Source organism: the organism of the source record quoted next, unplaced genomic scaffold, assembly GCF_019419815.1.
Source record: "Pyrus x bretschneideri cultivar Hongxiangsu unplaced genomic scaffold, Pyrus_bretschneideri_v1 Contig45, whole genome shotgun sequence".
NCBI lineage: Eukaryota > Viridiplantae > Streptophyta > Magnoliopsida > Rosales > Rosaceae > Pyrus > Pyrus x bretschneideri.
Window position 1 is genome coordinate 3,915,771 of NW_025999779.1, and position 21,233 is coordinate 3,937,003.

At 38.0% G+C, this 21,233-nt stretch overlaps 2 protein-coding genes and 1 long non-coding RNA gene across 4 annotated transcripts; all 3 read right to left on the reverse strand.

Annotated features, from left to right (window-relative positions):
• Positions 1-68: 68 nt before the first annotated feature.
• Positions 69-3,334, reverse strand: LOC103963542 (protein SLOW GREEN 1, chloroplastic-like). 2 transcript variants are annotated; one of them, XM_048567536.1, is made up of 3 exons: positions 1,973-3,334; positions 602-1,343; positions 69-440 (listed from the first exon to the last, which is right to left on the reverse strand). In XM_048567536.1, exon 1 carries the CDS (start codon positions 3,177-3,179, stop codon positions 2,103-2,105), a length of 1,077 nt encoding a protein of 358 aa, XP_048423493.1. In that variant the 5' UTR covers positions 3,180-3,334; the 3' UTR covers positions 69-440; positions 602-1,343; positions 1,973-2,102. The 2 variants fall into 2 exon arrangements, with proteins under 2 accessions (XP_048423493.1, XP_048423492.1); XM_048567535.1 differs by having other exon boundaries at positions 69-1,343.
• Positions 3,335-5,056: 1,722 nt separating this feature from the next.
• LOC103933636 lies at positions 5,057-6,330 on the reverse strand. Its single transcript, XM_009343325.3, has 3 exons — positions 6,108-6,330; positions 5,732-5,837; positions 5,057-5,625 (listed from the first exon to the last, which is right to left on the reverse strand). Exons 1-3 carry the CDS (start codon positions 6,138-6,140, stop codon positions 5,447-5,449), a joined length of 318 nt encoding a protein of 105 aa, XP_009341600.1. The 5' UTR covers positions 6,141-6,330; the 3' UTR covers positions 5,057-5,446.
• Positions 6,331-7,674: 1,344 nt separating this feature from the next.
• LOC125469808 lies at positions 7,675-9,177 on the reverse strand. The gene is made up of 3 exons (XR_007252075.1): positions 9,028-9,177; positions 8,868-8,941; positions 7,675-7,861 (listed from the first exon to the last, which is right to left on the reverse strand). It is a non-coding gene; the product is annotated as an uncharacterized LOC125469808 (long non-coding RNA).
• Positions 9,178-21,233: the final 12,056 nt, after the last annotated feature.

The following is a 21,233-nucleotide window of genomic DNA, read 5'->3' on the forward strand; positions in this document are numbered from 1 at the left end:
TCGTTTAATCATCCACATCTATCAACCGAGTAGTTCATAGTAAGAATGTAGTTATCATCAGTCATATGTACATTAAAGATGACTAAACCATCGCCAATTTTATTAATTTTTTTGCAAAAATAGTATTTAAATAATGATAGAAAATAAAGCTTTGTTATTACATTTATGATACAGTGCACTCTTGCTAATGGCCTCTGGGGCCAAAACTAAAAGAAATAATGGGCCACTACAGATTTAGTCAATTCCCTTTCATGAATCTTCTGGAAGTTTACTCAACCACGCACTTGGGATTTACGCATGACTCAAGCAGTTAGCGCATTGACAACGTATGCCCACCATATAAGATACTGTATCGTCATTATAGTGTAGGCCATGCGCACAACCTAGGTGCCCGTGCGAGCACTTGTGACATGTTTTCATCATTTCCAAGTTGATTGCAGCTGCAGGTTGAGGTTTACTAATAAGTTGTCCTCCATTGATATCAGCAACAGGGAGAGAACCTGCTGCTGCTCGATCCGTCTTTGATCAAATAACCGCAGTAAAAGCAAGAATGAGAGGAGGGGGGGGGAAAGAGAGAGGCATTATGTTGGTTGGAAATTACAAGAATGCAGCAAGAATCTATACAAACTTTTCTGTCTGCAAAACCGTCTTCATTTCTGCACCAGCTGGGTCGACATCGCGCACCGTTAACCAGAAGTTAAAAAACAGTCAGGTCAGTCCAACATCTACTTTGATTCACTTGGTAGTTATTTAAAAACAGTTCAAATCAGAAATAATCATATGCATTCTTGCTGCCTATCTGCTCACTGCAAAACAAAAAAAAAAAAAAAAAAAAAAAAAAAAAAGAGCACAATAACGAAAGAGATTGTCTCTTACGCCAATCCTCAGCTAATTAACCATTAACTATCACGCCCGACAGTTGTTAAGGAAGAGTAAAGATTGTCTCAAGCAAGGGAATGGAAGCTCCATTAAGTAAGAAAGTATAAAGGACGCATAGACTTGCCATGACATCAGAAAGAACAATATTGCAGTAGAGACCACAAAAACGTTGTGATGTAAATCTCCATTTGCTCTGGAAGAAATCCAGTTTGTAATCCATGTTAGAATATGCAACAAATTATACAAGCACAAATATAAATCATCATAATTGTGAACGACTCAACATCTCCACCGCATTACATAAACCAAAACAAATTCATTAACTACTACAAGTTATATTGAAAATTGAATTTCTATGTGACTCACATACCCTTTCATGTTAAGAACATTCGCATCAAGTTCAACCCCTAACGAGATGTGGAACAACTTTGAATGAAGCACAGCATGAATGGCCGCACATGATACTGAAAAATAAAACAGCACTAAGGCTTTTTTCTGAAAAGAAACCGACTGCATAATATTGACTGTAACTGACATCGCTACCCGATACTTGGGAACCAGGGCAGACGATGTGAAAGTTACACAAAGGATATATTAGTATTACATGCCAAGGAAACCAATGAACTGAAATAGACTTGAAGAAGTGAAAACCAGAACTTGGGATCTGGGGCATACTATATAATTTATCCTATGCAGCAGAACTAGAGTCGAAAAAGTAAATCCAGAATTTGTTGTGTATGATTAATTTAAATTGCAGGATACAGTTGTCAAAGTGTTTTCCATCAGTAAAGATTACTACAACCATTCCTGCAGCAGTCCCATTGGCAGAGAAACATTCCTACAATTAACTATATGCACCAAACAATTAGCCTTATGGGACATAGCACAGCATGCCCTTGAGCTATGAACACGTTAAACCAATACAGGATGTTATTTATTTCAGCATCAGCACATCAAAAACAGTTTCATTCCAGGTATAACTTCAAATGTTGAGACAAAAATGGTTCAACAAGATTTAAATTTCGCTGATCAATGCGCAGATAGCTCTACATTCTGAAACTACTTTTGCTATGGCGAATACTACAAAAATTACCTATAGTTTGAGTGAACACTACTAGCCAAAGCATTAACCAAAAACAGAGGCAGAGAGAAACCAAGAGGCAACCACCACATTACACAAGCCAGCCACCACAATGAGCTAAAACTCAGCAACTCCAGTTCCCTCAGACGTTCGACGCTGCTGTTTCCCTCTCCATCTTCTGCCCAAAAAGCTTTGTCGCAAACATATTGTCATCGAAATACTCTTTATAAGGGTGGTTCTTTGGAACAAGCTTCCTGAACTTTTCAAACCGTTTCTCAGCCTCATTAGTCTTCCTCAACATTGTATAAATTATTCCTTGACACAGATAAGGCCTGAAGTCTCTCGGTTCTTCCCTCACAAGCTCTTGATAAAGCTTCAAAGCATCCGAATACTCCGACTCCATCACACGAATTTGCGCAACTAACAGCTTAAAATCCCTCACATCCGACATATTCCCATCCTTCTTACACTTCACCATTGCCTCCTCCACCCTCTTCATCACACTATTCAATTTCTCCGGTGATTGCGAAGCGGACATTACAAGGCCATGAAAGGCCTCAACTTTGAAAGGGTCTTTCGACAAAATGTCCTCGAACTCGGCGTTAGCGAGATCTACCTCGCCCATGTAGCTATGAACATTGGCCTTCAGCAATTGCCACTCAAAGTCTTCGGGTTCCAGCTCGATCAAGCGCTCGAGCACCTGAATCGCTTCGGCCAGCTTGTTGGATTTGATCCTGACCTCCATTAAATTCCTCAGAGCTTCGACATCGTCCGGGTTCTGTGACAATTGCTCTTCAAGTACCCTCTCTTTCTCTTCATACGAAACGCTGTCAGCGGGAGATTCTTGTTCCACTGGCTCCACCATGGAAGGTGCGACTGCGGTGGCGGCCATAGCGGTTCGGTGATTGAACCTCATGAAGAAGAATGCGGCGGCAGCGATGGCGGCGCAGGTCGTCTTGATGATAGGGGCGGCGAGAGGGGCTAGGGTTTTGAAAGAGGAAATGGGTTTAGGGTTTGGGGGGTTTTGGTGAGGTGGGTGGGCGGAGGACGGCGGAAGCGATGAGGATGAGGCTCTGATAGTGAGGGTGGTGAAGTTGAAGGTTGGCGATTGGCGCGGAGGTCTAAAGGAAGAAAGGGGTTTTGGGAACGAGGAACAGTGTGGATTGAGCGAGAGGGTGAGGGGTTGGTGGCGGAGGTGAAGTTTGGCGAGAGATTCCATGGATTGAGAGAGAATTAGGGTTTTGTAAAACCTTGCAATGGAGGTGGGAGAAGTCGAAGAAGATGGAGGAGGAGGAGGAAGAGATATAGGAAACAGGGGAAAGTTCAAAAAGCTGCGAGAATATGCCGTTTCGGCAAGTTGGTCCAACAGAACAAAATTAGTCGGCAGGGAGGTGAGAAACGGTGCCGTAGGGGTCGAGGGCTTGAGCTTTCAGATGGGCGTTTTATTGGGCTGGAATTTGACAACTTGGGATTGGGTTAAGCTTTTGCTTTTCTTTTGCTTTTGGGTTTTGAAGTGGGTTCATTAGAAACTAGCATGAGTTTTCACTATTTTGATGTGGGCTTATTATTTTGAACAAACGATATTATTTATATACGGAATTGGGAGAGTTGACTTAGCCTCACAGTCAGTTAGCAATAATGTACTTCAAATTTACCTTTGGCGTGAATCGAACTTAAGACGTCTTACTTACAAATGAAGAGGAAATCACTAGACCGTAGTACTAAGTGGCGAATGTGGGCTTATTATTAAGTTTTCCTAATGCATCAAAAGGGCTCGTATGGAAATGCTTCTAAAATGACTGAAAGCACAATTAGAGAAAATGTTTTTAGGTACCAAAAGCACTTAAAATGCTTCATGCAAGAAGCACCAGTTATGTACTGTTTATAGAAAGCACTTCAAGTGTATTTCCAGGATTTGCATTTTACTAACGATTGGTTCTAAAAACAAATTCACTAAATGAGCTTTCTGCCATTTTAAAGTATTTCTAAACAAGCCCAAAGTGGATGTGAAAGTAAACTTTATTTTTATTTATTTATTTATTTATTTTTTTGGCAACGAAAGTAAAGTTCGAGTCCCACTGTAAAACCAAAAAAAGCAATAGCCTAATTTGCTAGAGCGGATGTGTTTTCAGTCATCACAACCTCCAAGCCACCACCACAACCCAGACACCTTCAAGACACCCACCACCACAAAAGCAACCATAAGGACTGCCACCATACCAGAGCGACCCGAAATTGACTAACTTTTTTGGTTGAACCAAATATAGGTAAACCAACCAATTCAATTCAGTATCCGTTTTGTTTTAAGCCATATCAATACACTTTAGTCAATTATCGGTGGGGGATATCAGCTCGTTTACCAAATTGAACCCGCCCCAAGATTTCATTAGAAGAAAGAAAGACTATCTTCAAAGGTAATGTCAGGTAGATGAAACTTTTAAATTAAATTTGCAAATCAAATTATTTGTCACAAATATGAAAAAAGCTCGTTAATCAACACTTAAGTAATAATTTAATCATCAACAACCACATTATTTGATTTACAAAATTTGATCTCCTTAATATTATTCGTTTTCAAATCATCTGGATCGATACTTTTTATACATTTAACCGGATCCCACCCAATACTAATTAATTATAATACTGTAGACAAAAATCAAACATAAATTCATGCCGTGCAGCTATGGAAAGATTCTAGTAGAATTAGAACGTTGATATCACTCGGTCCTTCTCCGCCAAACTCAAACGAAAAAGTAGGGTAACGACGAATTCAAATGACCCACACCCAAAATTATTGGAGAAAACAAACAAAATGTCCATGCTATTAATACATATTCACACAAGAAAGAAAACGAAATAGCCCAATAACCAAAGCTGCCTGAACAATAAATATGGAGAGTTGTGATTGATCAGGTAGTTAGGGGCATTGCTCGTGAATTCATTGTATTGTGAGTTTAAACTTTTTTTCTGTCTCTTCAGTGTAGAATATCTCGTGAAATCAAAACGAGATAAAAAAAAAATAAAATAGAGAAGTTCTTTCTGTACAATATTTTGTATTTTAGATGAAATAATTTGAATGAGAATTAAGCTTAGAAAGGAGGAAAAAAGAATTTGCAGAACTCATTGCTTTAGAATTTAATATTAACACATCAATAATTAATATACCAGATCGCGTTTCCGACGGTCTGGAAATTTCTCACAAATGGGATTCATCACGCTCTGCCACGTGTGCACGTCAGCTAACCCCAGCCACCCACGCACTCTCAAGGGTTTTCAAATTACAATTCCCAACTACTATTGATGACTGCTACACGATACGTCGTATGCGCCGTCCGTATTTGCCCTTGTGCTGTGCTGGACAACTTGTTATTTTGCCTGTCGTTTTAAGCAACTTTTTCCCCGATGTTACAGATTAGTTAATAGCACTTGAAGCCAAAAAGGCCATCTCTTATCGATCGTTTTCTGCATAAGTAACCAAAGGATCTACTACTGATCAGATTCATCGCCGCCGTCATCGGCAGTGGTGGAGTTGTTGCCGCTCTGAGAAAGATCAAAAAGCATCTTCTGGATTCTTTGCTCTGTGACCATCTCAGAGGATCTAGCTTCCCTGCTCTTGTTGTAGGCCTCAAAGAACTCCTTGTTCTCCTTCTCTAACTCCTTCCACACTGCAGTTAATTGATCAGTTAATCCATTAATTAGCTAACCATTCAATCCCATGCAAAGACAATTGTAACATAATATGTATATATATAGAGAGAGAGAGAGAGAGACCTGTGGAGGTAATGATGGGTTTTATGTTTGCATGCTTAGAGAGGGCTTCCATGCACTCCTCTTTGCTCATATTGAATATGATGCACTCCTCAATTAAATGTTGCACCTAATTATATAATCATGCATGTCACCATGCCACCATTAATTTTCTTCACCACAAAATATTGAAAAATAAAATAACACTGCAAAAAAATCATTATGTACTCTTCGTGTATTTGGGAAAAAACTAAATTTTGAGAATTGCTTATGACTTTTTAGAGTGATAATAATAGCGATAATACCATTACCAATTCTATATACCGAATCAAGGGTATATGTCATATTGGTGATCAAGAAAAAGCAGAAAAAATTTCATAAAAGTTACAACAAGGCTTACCAAGTGAATGTATGAAGCAGAAGAGTCTCCCATGTTTATATATAAATAGCTAAGGTTCTTACTACCCCAGCTGCAGAAGACTTGCAGAACAACGAAAAATTTGAAAGGAAAATTGAAAAGAAGAAAGGGGAGAGTGGGAGATTTCGAGAGGCTAGAGACAGCTGCTGGATGATCATAAAAAAAGTGAACACTAATAGGTTAAAGTTAAAGAAAAATCATAAGGGCGGTGGATCGTATAAATAAACAAATAAAAAGCGCAAGTGAGTTCTTCGGTGATGTCATATGGGAATTGGGTGTGGGGGCTCCAATGCCCACGTGGGAGGACGACGATGATTGGTGGAGAGGGGATTAGAGCAGATTCCACACGCAGCCCTTTGCTTGTCTCTTCTACGTGGCCAATGACCTACTGTACACGTGACAAGTGGGGTCCCCCTGCCTGCACACATGTTAGTTTGTTACATACCTGAACCTTATTCCATTGCAACTTGCGCTTCCCGTGCTCATACCTCCTCCTCTCCAAGTTACCTTTAGCATTTCAAGGTTCAACTACTCTCAAAGTCTTAGTCACCAGATATACAATACCGTTAGGTCAAGCAGCATCGATATAGTTTCGCTTTAACTACATAAGATTCTGAGTTCAAATCTCATAAATGATATTTGTTGGTTCATAAAGTTTTTTGTTACCAATCAAATTGAACATGATGTACTATATTTTCATGACATATAGTCATAAAGATAAGTAATATTTACCTTGTTGGTAATTCCGTAGTACGAGAAATATTTACTTGTCATGTTGTTTTGGTGCACGTCTGTTAAAGATTCTCCAAGTCTAACAACATAAGTTATCAAATCGGATATAAATGTATCTTGCCAAGCAACCATACAGTAGAAACTAGGGAAGTATGGCAAGTAATTGGTTGGAATATAACAATTACGCTTATATTATAATAACTGAACATTTTATGGGCACATAGCAGAAGAAGAGCTTTCCTGCCTTCTGAACGATATTTTTACTACTGAGCTCGCTCTTGTGGCGTGTTTACATAATTGTAATGAAAATAGAATGAGTTGAATTGAAGAGGAGTTGGAATGAAGAGAAGTCAGAATTGGATTCCTGTTGAAGCTATTTACTTAAATGTTTTGGAATCGGAATAGAAATGACACTAATTTCATAAAGTTGTTTACTAATTCAGCAAAATCGGAATATAAACCAGTATGATTACTAAAATGCCCTTGTCCCAAATCAAATATTTTATATACTTTTTTTAATAAAATTTGATATAATATATAATAGTAAGAAAAAAATTAAATTGCTTTTTTATTTCATAGACATACTAAAATGCTTTTGTTTATTTTTTTTATTATAAATTTAAGTATTTACTCTAATATTTAAATTTTCTTACTCAAGTTGTAGTTTCTTCTCTTCGGCATATGCATGGAGTTATGCATAATGTGAATGAGCATGAAAATAAAAAAAGGAAGGAGTTGTGCATAATTAAACTAGGTTAATGGATTTATAAAGGATAGCCTTGGAAATAAAAAAAAAGGGAGACTTTAAATACGGTCTGACACACCCCGTCCCGAAGGAGGGCATGCTGGCCGTCACGTGAGAGTGACGTAACCATTTACACAGTACGGAAGCTTTAAAGATACAATTTCTAAGATGAAACACCCAAAAGTGAGTCCTAATTTTTGTCCATTCTGTCAGAACACCGTTGGATTCCTCGTAGCCACCAAGCTCTGATATCTTAAACCTGGAGGGGCGCAAAACCAAAATTGAGTGGGTCAGTAAAACAAACTTATTCAAAACCTTCTTTTCTCTTTGAATATACTAACCCCTCGCCGTAAAACAAGTATACTTCCCAGAAAATAAACATATATACGTATGTATAGATATGCCAAACATGCTCAAGGGTATATCATTCATGCTCAAGAATATGCCATGTCGGAAACTCATAATGAAATGTAAGTGCTCAAGCATAACTCATATCAATAACATATAATCTGGCAACCGGGAGTCACCTAACGTGACCTGTACGGCTGCATATAGAGCTCCAATCTCAACTCAATAACTGAATCTGCACACGAGTCGGAACCACCTAACGTGGTCTGTACGACAGGCTTGGTGTAATATATATACGCTCTAGTGCTACGATCACGTGAAGCTGTGCGATCAATCGCGGGTCACCTACGAGTCGGAACCACCTAATGTGGTCTGTACGACAGGCTGTGCACCTAACTTGGATCCAAGCTGAGCGTGTGGTGCGGGAGGTAAACATCACGTGAAGGCTATGCCCTGGCCACGGACGGGAGCACTAACACCGGGGGTGCAGATTATGAGCTCTCTAAGCATCTCAAGCTACTACTGAATACAAACATGAATACCACTTACCTGGCACTTACCTGTGCGTCCACATCACCAAATACGCATATATAAATGTATGCCACTACTAATGCATGTGATGATAGTATTTCATTCGTATTCCAAACGTATTTCATACGTATATCAAATGTATTTTGTACGTATATCAAATGTATTTCGTACGTATCTCAAATGTATTTCAAAGGTATTTCAAATGTAGCTTACCTGGGCCTCCTCAGCACCATGCAACAATATGCATAATTATGGTAACGCACATATTAAAATATGATGCATATATGACAGGATATTTAATTCGTATTTCTTTTAAAATACGTTTTCTGAGAAATACGTCAAGCATACGTATATATTTATATACTGAAAAATAACTGCCCACTCACAGATCACATCGACGTCACGTAGGTCCCTGAGCCTCCTCTAGATTGGTTACATTCTTCTTCTGTATAATTTTCACCTATACAAAAAGTAACCAAATTTACGTCCATTCACATTCGTCCATAACTTTCTCATACGTTGCTCGATTTGGGTGTGTGAATATACCACGGTGATCTACACGACGTCACGAACGCGTGACAATTTTCAGAACTCAATTTGGAGGTCCCACGCGCCACCACGCGCCCAGTCTACGCGCTGCCCACGCGCGCGTCTTCTTTCTCGCGTCGCCGGACTGGTTTCGCCGGAGGTGGGTGTTTTGCCGGAATTTCTGGGTAAACTTCAAAGTGTCATAACTTCTTCATTTCTTAACCATTTTCGACGTTCTTTATATCAAAATGAAGGTATTGATGAGACGAACACATCCATACCTGCCTCGACCCCTAACTCGCCGTGGATTCGCCGGAAAAAGCCTCGAAAGCTCCGGCCAACTTTGAACCAAGCTATCCCGACGTCCAAATCCTTCAAACGAAGCACTCCGAGCTTCCTTAGGACCTCACCAAGCTTCCTACAAGCTTCAAAATCCCAAAAACATCAAGTTTTACGTGTGCATGAACAGTGCACACGCATAGTGAAATTGAAATCCATGTTTTCTGAAGTGAAACTCACCTGAAATTGGTACCATCGTGTTCGTGTGGTCTTCAGGAGTACGATGGTGGTCTTAGATCCTTCGTTGGTATAGTTTTGGGGTGGTTTGTGGGTGGTCTGTGTGAGTTCGAAGGAGAGAGAGAGAGAGAGAACTGACAGAGAATGAGAGATTTGTGAGGGAGGAGGAGAGAGAGAGACAGGATACGGGAATGAGGGAGAGTTTTGAGGGATGTGGGATCCTACCCAATCCCCAAATCATCAAGTTACAACATATTTTATGCCCCTTAGTCCCGTTTAAGGGCATTTTCATAACTTCACGTCCTCGGAATTAAAATTCCGGGACGGGTTGTGACACGGTCCCTAGCTGTTCATGTTCTATGGTCGAAATATTGTTGGTTTTCAGTTTTTTATCAAAGTCCCTAACATTAATACAATAATGTATTTCTAGGTAGATTTTTTAAATTAAAAAACAATATTTGTAGTTGTTTATATTAACGAGATTTTAAATAAAACCCATAATTTGTGGAATTAAAAATATTAAATGATAAATTATACTGTCCAGTATATTGTATGTATGTATAAACATGGGTACATTCATCAAATTTAACCAAAAAAAAATATTGTACCAAAACATGGGTACATTTAAAAAAAAATAGATATTAAGCTTGATAACATTATTAAATTTATTCAATTAAACTTGACATGGATACATTCTCAAATCAACGAAATAGAATGTACCCATGTAAGTTAAAAAAGTAGATTAACAAAATTGAATGAATTTTATATACAAAAAAAGGGGGTACATTTTATATTAAAAATGATATATTTTACATATAACAAATTGATATATTTACAAATGGGTACATTTAAGATTTTAAAAATTACAAAAAAATTATATGAATAGGTACACTTAAGATTTAAAATTAAAAATCTTTTTATAAAAAAATTAATGGGTACAAACTTTTTCATATTTATTTTTTTATTATGGAAATATTTTGAATTGAAAATTAATTAGGAGTTCAATAAGGATGGTATTAAAATTCGAAATCAACTACTAATTTTTATTTTGAAGATTATGTAACTTACATATAAATTCATTAACACATTAATACTAGGGACTTTGATCAAAATCTGAAAACTAGTAAGGTCTCAGTCAATGAACATTAGTAACTAGGGACCGGATACTAATTTTTCCTAAAAAAAGTAAGTGAGGGTATAAAGGGAACAAAGTGTCATTTTGATTGCTCAAGCAATCAAGAATTGGATTACCACCTACATTTAACACTACTAGGAATAACTCCTTGGGCGATGAAGGGGAAAGTGTCGCGTAAAGGGAAAAGCCGTCGCTGGAAACATATTGGGCGGGGAAGGGGAAAGTGTCGCGAAAGTGTCGCGTAAAGGGAAAAGATGTTACTGGAGACATATTGGGCGGGGAAGGGGAAAGTGTCGCGTAAAGGGAAAAGTCGTCTTAGGAACATCCTCACTTTTAATCATCAACTGATAGTAACCTGACCTCAAATCAATCTTAGAAAATACGTAGGCGCCTTGAAGCTGATCAAATAAATCATCTATACACGGCAATGGATAGTGGTTTTTAATTGTTACCTGATTCAATTGCCTATAATCAATGCATAGCCTCAAAGTCCCGTCTTACTTCCTCACAAATAACAGTGGAGCTCCCCAAGGTGAAGTACTAAGCCGAATAAAACCTTTATCAACTAATTCCTACAATTGAATTTTTAATTCCCTCAATTCAGCAGGAGCCATTCAATAAGGAGTCAAAGATATAGGATCCGTACCTAGAAGCAAATCAATAGTGAATTCCACATCTCAGTCTGGCAGCAACCCAGGTAAATCATCAGGGAATACATCAGGAAAATGCCTGACTACTTTTACATCCTCCACACTACTAGGAGCAACATCATTCAACACCACATAAGCTAAATATCAATGGTAACCTTTTGATAATAACATTTTTGCTCTCACAACAGAAATAAAGCCATGCCTCACCCCACTCTGCTCACTCACAAAAGTAACCACAGGTAATCCAGGATGATGGAAAATAACTATTTTCCCGTAGCAATCTATATTGGCACAATTATAATGCAACTAATCTGTGCCCAAAATCACATCAAAATCAACAATATCTAACGGGATAAGGTTAGCTGGCATAACTATATCCTCCACCGTAACTAGACATCCTGGATAAACACATTTAACATAACATCTCTCCCCTCTAGGCATAGCAAACTCTAAATCATAAACTAGAGGTGTAGGATGAGGTTGTGTCACTTGACCAAATCTATGAGAAATGACAGAATGCGTAGCACCACAATCAATTAAAACTCTAGCAAAGTGACCAAGAATGTTTAATGTACCCATGATCAAGTTCGGATGATTCTGCGTATCTTGCAGAGAGATATTGTTAACACGTCCCTGGGCTTGTTGTCGTCCCCCACGACCTCTACTAGCTTGATTATTTCGCCCCTGCACACCACGGCCTTGACTTGGCTGACAAGGTTGCCTCGAAGATCATGCACTACTGGAAGCAATCTTTACTTGTTGGGGCTATCCTCCCTGGTACCACTGAGATCCACCAGCTGGAATGGGAGGATACGGCGTATAACCTCTAGAATACTAAGGATACCCACTCTAATAATAAGGATCCTGGGAATACTGATACTACCATGAAGCATAAGGAACAATGTCACCCTGATAATGGTAAGCACAACCACGACCCATCTGACCATAACTACCAGACCCTGGAACTTGCTGGATCGGCGCTGGTGGTGGCAAGGAAGGCTGTTGGGGCCTCTGCTGATTCTAAGGACAATTTAAAGCTCTATGTCCCATTTAACCACAAGTAAAACATCCATTGTTGCCTCTTTTACATTCCCCAAAATATTTATTGTTACATTTACGACACAACGGAGCACTTCTTCTAATAGCACCCATCTGTCTCTAGAATCTAGGACCCTCAAACTTATCCAACTTTAAGTTACATAGTCTCCAGGGGAATCCTCTGAAGATGGCAAAGCGAAGACTGAATCGCATGGGCTATAGCTTCCCCCAACTGAGCTATATTGGGGAAACTAGGCTCAGCTGAACGATGTGGCTCTCTAAGAGGCGGCATAGTTCTGCCAGAAGACACCTAAATAATTAGAATATTCACAAAATATGCAGGACTGCCAAACCTACGCTTTAATACCAAATTGACAGACCCCAACCAAAATCAAGGCGTGCTGGCCGTCACGTAAGGGTGACGTAGCCATGTGCACAGTGCGAAAGCAATAATAAAATAAGAAATGTGAATAAATAAAAACCAAACTAACTAGAGCACTAGATAAGATAAGGTGCAAGACGAAATAAGTGTGTATTCACAACCAGAGCATAAGTAGCCTAGGTGCAGTCTAGTTGGACAAATACTAATTATACAACACCAAAAGTAATCCTGCAATGGTGATAACTGTCAGAGCTGCCGTGGATTCCTCGCAAGCCACCATAAAGCATTCCTAACTAGAACCTGGAAGGGCGCAAAATAGAAAGTGTGAGTGGGCAAAAACAAAGCTTTTCAAAACCATTTCAATTATCAAAGATAGTAACCCCTCGTCTTAAAACTTGTATAATTTTCCAGAAAATAGAATACATATCTATATCACAACCATGCTCAGAATAGCAAAATTCACAAATATGCCATTTCGAATATATCAGCATAAAAATATGTAAGCCAGATGATATAATCAATGTAAATGATATATCAGCCGGAGTCACCTAACGTGACCTGTACGGCTGAATCTAGAGCTCATCCATCTAGCCCGGAGTCACCTAACGTGACCTGTACGACTCAAATCCACATCTCAAAAAATATACCTGCACACGAGTCGGAACCACCTAAAGTGGTCTGTATGATAGGACTGGGTGTAAATAAATACGCTCAAGTGCCACGACCATGTGAAGACTGTGCGAATAATCGCGGGTCACCTACGAGTCGGAACCACCTATAATGGTCTGTATGACTGGACTATGCACCTAACTTGGATCCAAGATGAGCGTATGGTGCGGGAGGTGAACCTCATGTGAAGGACTGTGCCCTAACCACGGGCGGGAGCACTAACACCGGGGTGCAGGTTTATGAGCTCTCAAAACATCTCACATAATCATCAAGTAACATAAACAATCTATACTCATCTGGTACTTACCTGAGCATCCACAGCGTTAGATCACATTTATGAATACTATATTAATTCAATGATCTACGTATAAATCAATATGCATGACATTTCTAAACATAATTTCATTTAAATCGATTTTTTGGGAAAAATCTCAACTATATAGGTATATACGGAAAACCAAAAGCCCACTCACTGGTATGTGGAAGGGTCGTAGCCCTCAAGCCTCGATTGACTGCACTCGTCTTGAGGATAGGTCTCACATACATGTGAAACAACTATATAAACGTTAATTTAAAGCACATAAACGAAACTAGCTAATAACTTCTCATACATTGCTCAAATGGGGTGTTTGAATATACCAACATGATCTACTCAACACCACAAACATCCTGATATTTTTAAAATAATTGGACCACCCACGCGCCGCCACGCGCCGGTAAGGCAGGGCCAGATGCGCCCCCATGCGCGGCCAACCTGACGGAAACTTAACTGCCATTAGGAATATTCCGTTAAACATGCTTGATGTCGTTAATCGCCATTAGAAATATTCCATTAAAGTTAACAGAATATTTTCCTTTCTTCTCTGGTGAATCGCCGGACTCCACCGCCGGCCACCGTCTGTGTCACCGGAAACTAATAATTTTTCAAAGTTTGATATCTCCGCCATTTCTCAACCAAATTTCATGACATTTATACCAAAATGAAGCTTAGGATGAGACGAACACAATCTTACCACTTCGGGGTCCTAAAACCAACGGAAACTCGCTGGAAAAATTCGAGGAAACCGACTGAACCCTGCAACTAAATAAACCCGAGTGTTCTTACGTCAAAACCACTCCAAAATTGAACCCACGTGCTAGAAAAGCAAGAGTATTACCTTCTTAAGTCTCAAAACCACTTAAAAGCCTCGCGATCACGTTGGAGGAAAATCACCCCTCACCAAAGTTCAGGTAACTCGAGTTCTTGTGAACCATTTGTCGTCCTAAGGGTACCACTCAACTCGTGAAGTCACGAGGAGTACGATGGTGGTTTGAAACAACTCGATTTTTGAGAGATGAAGAGAGTTGAAGAGATGACCGTACGAGTGTACCGACGAATGGAAAAATCCGAGAGAGAGAGGGTCAACGAGATTGGATGTGTGCGTGTGAGTGTGGTCCAGTTGACAACCAAACAAAATCAACAAAATCTTACTTCCAATTAAGTCCAAAAAGTTAGGAAGAAAAATAGATTGGTCCAAAAGCTTAGCCCATTTACACACACAACCACACAACATTCAAGGGCAAAATCGTCATTCCATGCCATCGATAAAAATAATTCGGGACGGGCTGTCACACCAGGCGTCGGTGTCATCAGCCTTATCGATGGTGCTATCTATTAGCTCCAGGCATGGTCACCGCTGCCCCTGCATGCCCGACACACCATCGACATCCACTACTAATGCCTCGAGGTCACAACAAGGTAAAGTTTAATAAAACCCCGCACGTTGATAATTGTTTTTTTCCTATAGTGCCTTGGTGATTTCTCCATATAGATTGTTCTATGTGATATTGGATTGCCTAATGATCCTAGGAGGGTGGTCATTATTTCTTTGTAGAGAACAACGTGTCTCTAAAAATGTTTGTTTAATTTTTCTGCTTAATTCTGAGTTTTGCTAGTTTAATTTTGTTCAAAAATTTGAGCTCCAGCTGCTCTAAGTTTGATCTTTAGTTATTTAGGTAAGCTCCAGCTGCTCTAAGTTCAATCTTTAGTTATTTAGGTAAGTAGAAAGAGAATGTGTAAAGCGGACGTATCATTGTGCTTTTCAAATGCATATGCTTCGATGAACTGAATGTAATTGTTGTTTACTTATGCAAATCGTGGAGTTGGATTGTATTTACATTTTGTAGTGCATACAATGTTGGCAAAAGTACAAACCTTACAAGGAATACCAAATATGAAATATGATAAGAATTTGATTATTTGTTATTTTAGGTTTAGTTTGTTAAGTTATGTCATTTAAAGATTAAAAAGTTATTATATATATATATATATATATTGTTTATTGTTCTCATCATTTTGAACCTATTATTAAACAGTTGTGATCATTCTGTTTGGATACATATATTGTTTATGTTATTTTCAGGGTTTTGGGAAATGTTTTAATTATAGGGAGGTTATGCCGAAATTTTAGTAGGATTTGTTATTAGTTTTGGGTTAACGTTAATTTTATATTTCTTTGTAGCCAAGAAAAACACCCGGGGACCTTGTCGCTAGTTGAACACGGCGAAGATCACCCGGGTAACCAACGGACGTATCACTATTGGATACAACGACTGGCATCAGGCTGCACCAACGATGGAGCATCATAGCACATTGACCCACAACATTGGTCACATCGTTCGGACCTATTGCCCTATGCAATGGAAGTCTTGGAAGGTGATGCCAGACGAGGTGAGGACGAAGGTGCGCGCACAGTTGTCGGTAAGTATCCTACCTTTTAATTGTTTTTCCTTCAAATTTTATGTATTTATATTACTTAATGTATGTAATTAATTTGTTACATTGCAGACAAACTACAATTTCGAGGACATCAACAACGATATGTTGGCGTACGTCAACAAGCTCTTCTCTGAACGGTATAAGCAATGGAAGAGTGACCTGCACCAATATTTTGAGACATTTGATGATTCGCAAGTCACTCTTGAGGAGGGTTGCTCGAAGGAGTTTGAGGGCCGGGAAGATAATTGGGTGTCTATGTGGTATTTTTTTATATTAAGTTTAAAATTATTATACGTTTCTTACTAATGTTTATTGATTTTTTTTATATTTCATTTAAATTTGAACTAATATGTTTATTTTTTGTATAACAGAAGAAGGCAAAAGCCAATAAGAGCAATAGGGAGAAGAAGACTCTTCTCTACCATTCTGGTTCGAGGCCCTTTTCATATAGGATGGAGGCGCAACGACGGGTAATAATAAAGTTTTTTATATTCAATTTTTAATATGTCATTAATATTAAATTTTTTTTTCGTACTAACATTTTTCTTCTCTTGTTCTATTCAGAAGGGTTCAAAATTACCGAAGATCGATGTCTTTAGCGACATTTATCTTCGACCCGGGGATGAGTTGGCCAAGTGCCTTCATGTAAGTATTCTTCAATTTTAATTATTATCTTACGCATTCAAGTTTCATGGTTATTATATAAATGTTATAATTAATATTTGATGTTATATTACATAGGCGACGATGATGGAGAAGAGGCAATTGGTTCTTCAGGAGTCCACCTCCCAGCTTCCTCCCGAGACTCTGCTTGAGTCTGTGGATCCCCAAAGGATGCGAGGTTTCAGATCTTTACGGAGACCTTGGATCAGACTCTCAGGTGGAGGCTGGGGACATATTGTAGGGGGACGGGGAATGCTCGGCGGGGGGAACCTAGAGCCCTTTCATCATCGCAATCAAAAAGTCAAGTGACAGCTTTGACAACATAGGTGGCCAACCTTAGGACTGAGCTCACCTCGTATAGGAGCCAGATGTCACAGATGTAAGACATTCACGTTCAATTATAGTATCTCCTAGCTCATCATCATGTAGCCAATCATACTGAAGCCTTGGCAATATAACCAACCACCTTGAATCCTCTGGATCTTTAATGTAAAACATCTACTTCACTTGACTAGCAAAAACAAACTATCTGACTTATGTTCAATTTTGTTAAGGTTAATTAATTTGATTTCAAACTTTTCTAATCAGATGACACTTTTATTTTCAACCCAATCACACTTAATGACCACATGCGTGAATATGTTATAATTAAGTTCCCATATCTCTTGAATCACCCTATAAAAAGTCATATCCGCAATAACATGATTCTTATCGTTAGCGCTTCAAATTTGCATTATATTAGCCACTATGCTTACTCCACTGTTACAGGCCCTCAGCCAGTCTGTCATTCGTTTCCTGGATCTTCGTCCCCTGTCGACATTTGAGCCCCTCCAACCCGAGCATGCCCACACCTCTGCCCATTCGACCTCTGAGCATGTCAACAACCTTGAGACCTTCTAGCCGCCTTCGCATGACAATCACGTAGATTACGCCGCATTATTTTCTTAGTTTTTTACTTTCTTACTTTTTAAACATTTTTCTTGTACATAGTACATACATTTATATTAATTTAAATATATTATTTTTCTCTTAATTACATTTTTTAATTGCAATTTAATTTTATTACCAAAAAAAAATGCAATTTATTTTTCTTACAAAATTAAAGAAAAAAACAAAATGTAAAATTAAATTAAAAAAAAATATTTTTATTTTTGCACGACGAAAACCTTCATCTCGCAAAACTCAAGTGCCAAACTAGGTTTCGTCGCGCAATAATAAATTGTCGTCACGCAAAGTTTAGAGAGACGAATAATAGTCGTCCCACGTATGTATCCTGGTATTTTGTGTGACGAAAACATTTGTTCCTAAAAATTTTGTGCGACAAAGGGTAAACCGTCACGCCGTGTTTTTGCAACCAATGATGTTTTTCATCGCGCAAAGTCTTTCTTCATGATCTTTGCACGACGGATTCTGTGCGACAAAGTTTCTATCACGCTAAAGTTCGTGCGACAGAAATACACTTTGCGTGACCAACTTTGGTTCGTCATGCAAATAGTAAAACGTAGTAGTGCCTACTAGTGTAAGGAATCCAATTCCACCAATACAAGGAATTGAATTCCAAAATATATGTGAGCCCCACTGCTTTTTTGATTTCTCAATGTTTAGTAAACACCGGAGTGTTCCGTAATCGGAATCTAATTCTACACTTTCATTCTGATTACGGATACGTAAACATGCCCTTGGTGTTTTGTTAAGCATTTCGATCGGTGCCTTTTGTATTCCTTTGCATTTTATGTGTTTCTTTGCATTCAGCCAGTTTTGTTTGCATGTATGCATGGTTATGGAATAATGGATAACGTATATAATCCATAAAAATGATCGTTTCATGGGATTCATTGCAGAAGAGATTTCTGATGCATGGGACAGGCATGTGATTTGCAAAGCCTTTTCTTTCTCCGATACGTGAGATTCAAACTCTCAACGCTTCCCTTTACTGATCTTTTATTAGTTTAATGATCTTTTAAAGAGCATGATCAACATCTTTAGTTGGGTACATATCAGATTATCAGTTGTTGCTCTCAGTTTTTAATCCTTTGCATGCATATCTTTATTACAGTACTGTTTTGTGTTGAAGTTGTGGACCTAATTGCATGTGATTCCATTTTCCTTTGTACGTATTAAGACAAGACTCCCAACTGTGTAAAGTTTTGTCCCTCCAACACCAAAGTTGGCTTCCTGGCATTCTTTGATGAGTCGGCATATAACCTGCCATTTATAAACAACGATAGAAACAACTGATTAGGGGAGATAGAGAGAAAGAGGCAAAATAAGCATATGAGCCTAACTTTTTGTGGTTCAAGGTTTCATTCATATATCACTCTTGCAATCCACGACTATTAAGACAGCTAATTACGAGGATTAATTCTATTATTTCAAATTTAGGTAATTTTTACGAGGATGACAGAGGTATAGACATAAAGCCTAGACTTAAAAGAGTGTACACCACAAGGACAAGCTCTAGACAACAAATTTAAAGAGCAACTATTCATTTACTATTACAGAGAAAAGGAAGAGAGAGCAACTGTTCTTTTTTTATTTTAACAAACTTTAAGCCACTAGATACTACAGTCTAGTGGGTTTTTTTTTTTTACTTGTAAGTGAGAAATCTTAGCTTCGATTCTCGTCAAATATGAATTTGAACCATATTATTACTAACCCATTATGAATTTAAGTCATCCCTTTCCCATGTAGATATTATCGTTTGATAAGGGAAAAAAAAACTTCGAATATTTTATTACTCATTAAAAATTCAAACCAAATCCGCTCTTTATCTAAAACACGGATTTGGATCCTCTCCTGAGCTCAGTCTCCTAAGCCTCCTGAGCAAATCACACGAGTCGTTGGATTTTGATCCAACGGCTACAAACAAGGGGTTCCTCTAAAAGTTATAATAATTGTGGTCGTTAGATTTTGTTTGTAGCCATTGGATTTTGATCCAACGGCCATACGGCCATTATGATTTGCTCAAGAAGCTCAGCAGGCTGAGTTCCAGAGATGATCCAAATCCCAAAAACACCTTCTCTCTCTTCCTTTTTTCCATGGTTTACGGGTTTACCATTTAGCATATAACAGTTCCTCTATAATTTAAAGAACTTTAACTGTTGCAAAGATCCATCATGTTTTTTTGCTGGAAAAAACAAACAAAAAAAGAAAAAAAAAATCATCATACTTTATATGCAAAATTTAATCATAATTTTTCGAACTCAAAAATACGTTTCATATATATCTTCAATCTGTATATATATTGAACATCAAAAACAAAATGAGTATAATATATTGATTATCCTTATCCCAAAAAAAATTTGATAGAACTTGGGCAAGAAATTCCTCCTTGTCCCACCGGTGTAAATAATCATCCTTGGCTGCATAGCACGACAAACGAAATAGTTTTGGCTTTTTATTTAAAATGATCGTGAGATTGGCTAAACTCCTTATTTTTTATTTTTAAGATTTAAAATTGATAGAAATGGTCTATAAAATTATTAACCGTCAATCATTTTGATATGTGAGAAATCTCCGTTAAAGGGTATTTTTGTCAAATCAATTTTTTTCCCTTGAATTGGTGGTTTGTTCAATTTAACAGAGATTTTTTACAGAATAATCAAAATAATTGATGGTAAACATTTTCAGAGGTTATTTCTATTAATTTTAAATCTCCAGGACCAAACGGGACTATTTTAGCTAAAAGGAAATTATTTTTATCAAATCCCTTCTAAATATGATCCAATATTCCAACACATGATTGCTTTGTCGACTTTAATCTTCTATTACAGGTATATCATTTAAGCTACACCGACCTAGTATGATATATTTGTTAGGGCAATTATGATGTTGATTCACGGTTTGTAACTACCAACTCCAGTTGTGTATTTTATTTTATTTTTTTATTATAAGCAATGTTACTCTTCTAAAGTTATTCCGAGGACAAAAAGTAAATTGAAAACGAAACAGTAGAAGCTGAGTAATACCCTATTCAGAATTACAATCTACCACTTGTCACTATCAGAATGCAACAAGAGCATATGACCGAATTAAACAAAGATCAAATCATCAAACAATAGGGAAGACAATCCTTTCCTGATCCACTTTGTGAGGATTCTAAGGATTCCCACATTTTAACCTTTCATCGTACATCGTGCAGTCAGTTTTCATCAGATACTATTTATGTTAATTTTAAATAATAAAAAGGTCAAATGATTTCTAACTGCACGATACATGATGAATGACTATGATATAAAGATCCTTAGAATTCCCACAAAATGGATCCGGATGGAATCCAATTCCAAACAATAGTTCAATGTGAATTTTTTAATATTCTTTATAATACTGCTACGAAACTATTTATACAACTATATCGTAGATGTTTGAAAGAGATTAAGCCCTTACAGCCTAGGAGCTGGTTAGCAACTTGAA

What these genes read in the sequence shown, in the direction of transcription:
- LOC103933636 (XM_009343325.3), bottom strand. Translation starts at nt 6,140, where the DNA reads ATGGGAGACTCTTCTGCTTCATACATTCACTTG. An exon ending in CTGCTTCATACATTCACTTG is followed by an intron (nt 5,838 to 6,107) that starts GTAAGCCTTGTT and finishes TTATATAATTAG; the next exon opens with GTGCAACATTTAATTGAGGA. An exon ending in ACCCATCATTACCTCCACAG is followed by an intron (nt 5,626 to 5,731) that starts GTCTCTCTCTCT and finishes AATTAACTGCAG; the next exon opens with TGTGGAAGGAGTTAGAGAAG.
- LOC103963542 (XM_048567536.1), bottom strand. Translation starts at nt 3,179, where the DNA reads ATGGAATCTCTCGCCAAACTTCACCTCCGCCACCAACCCCTCACCCTC.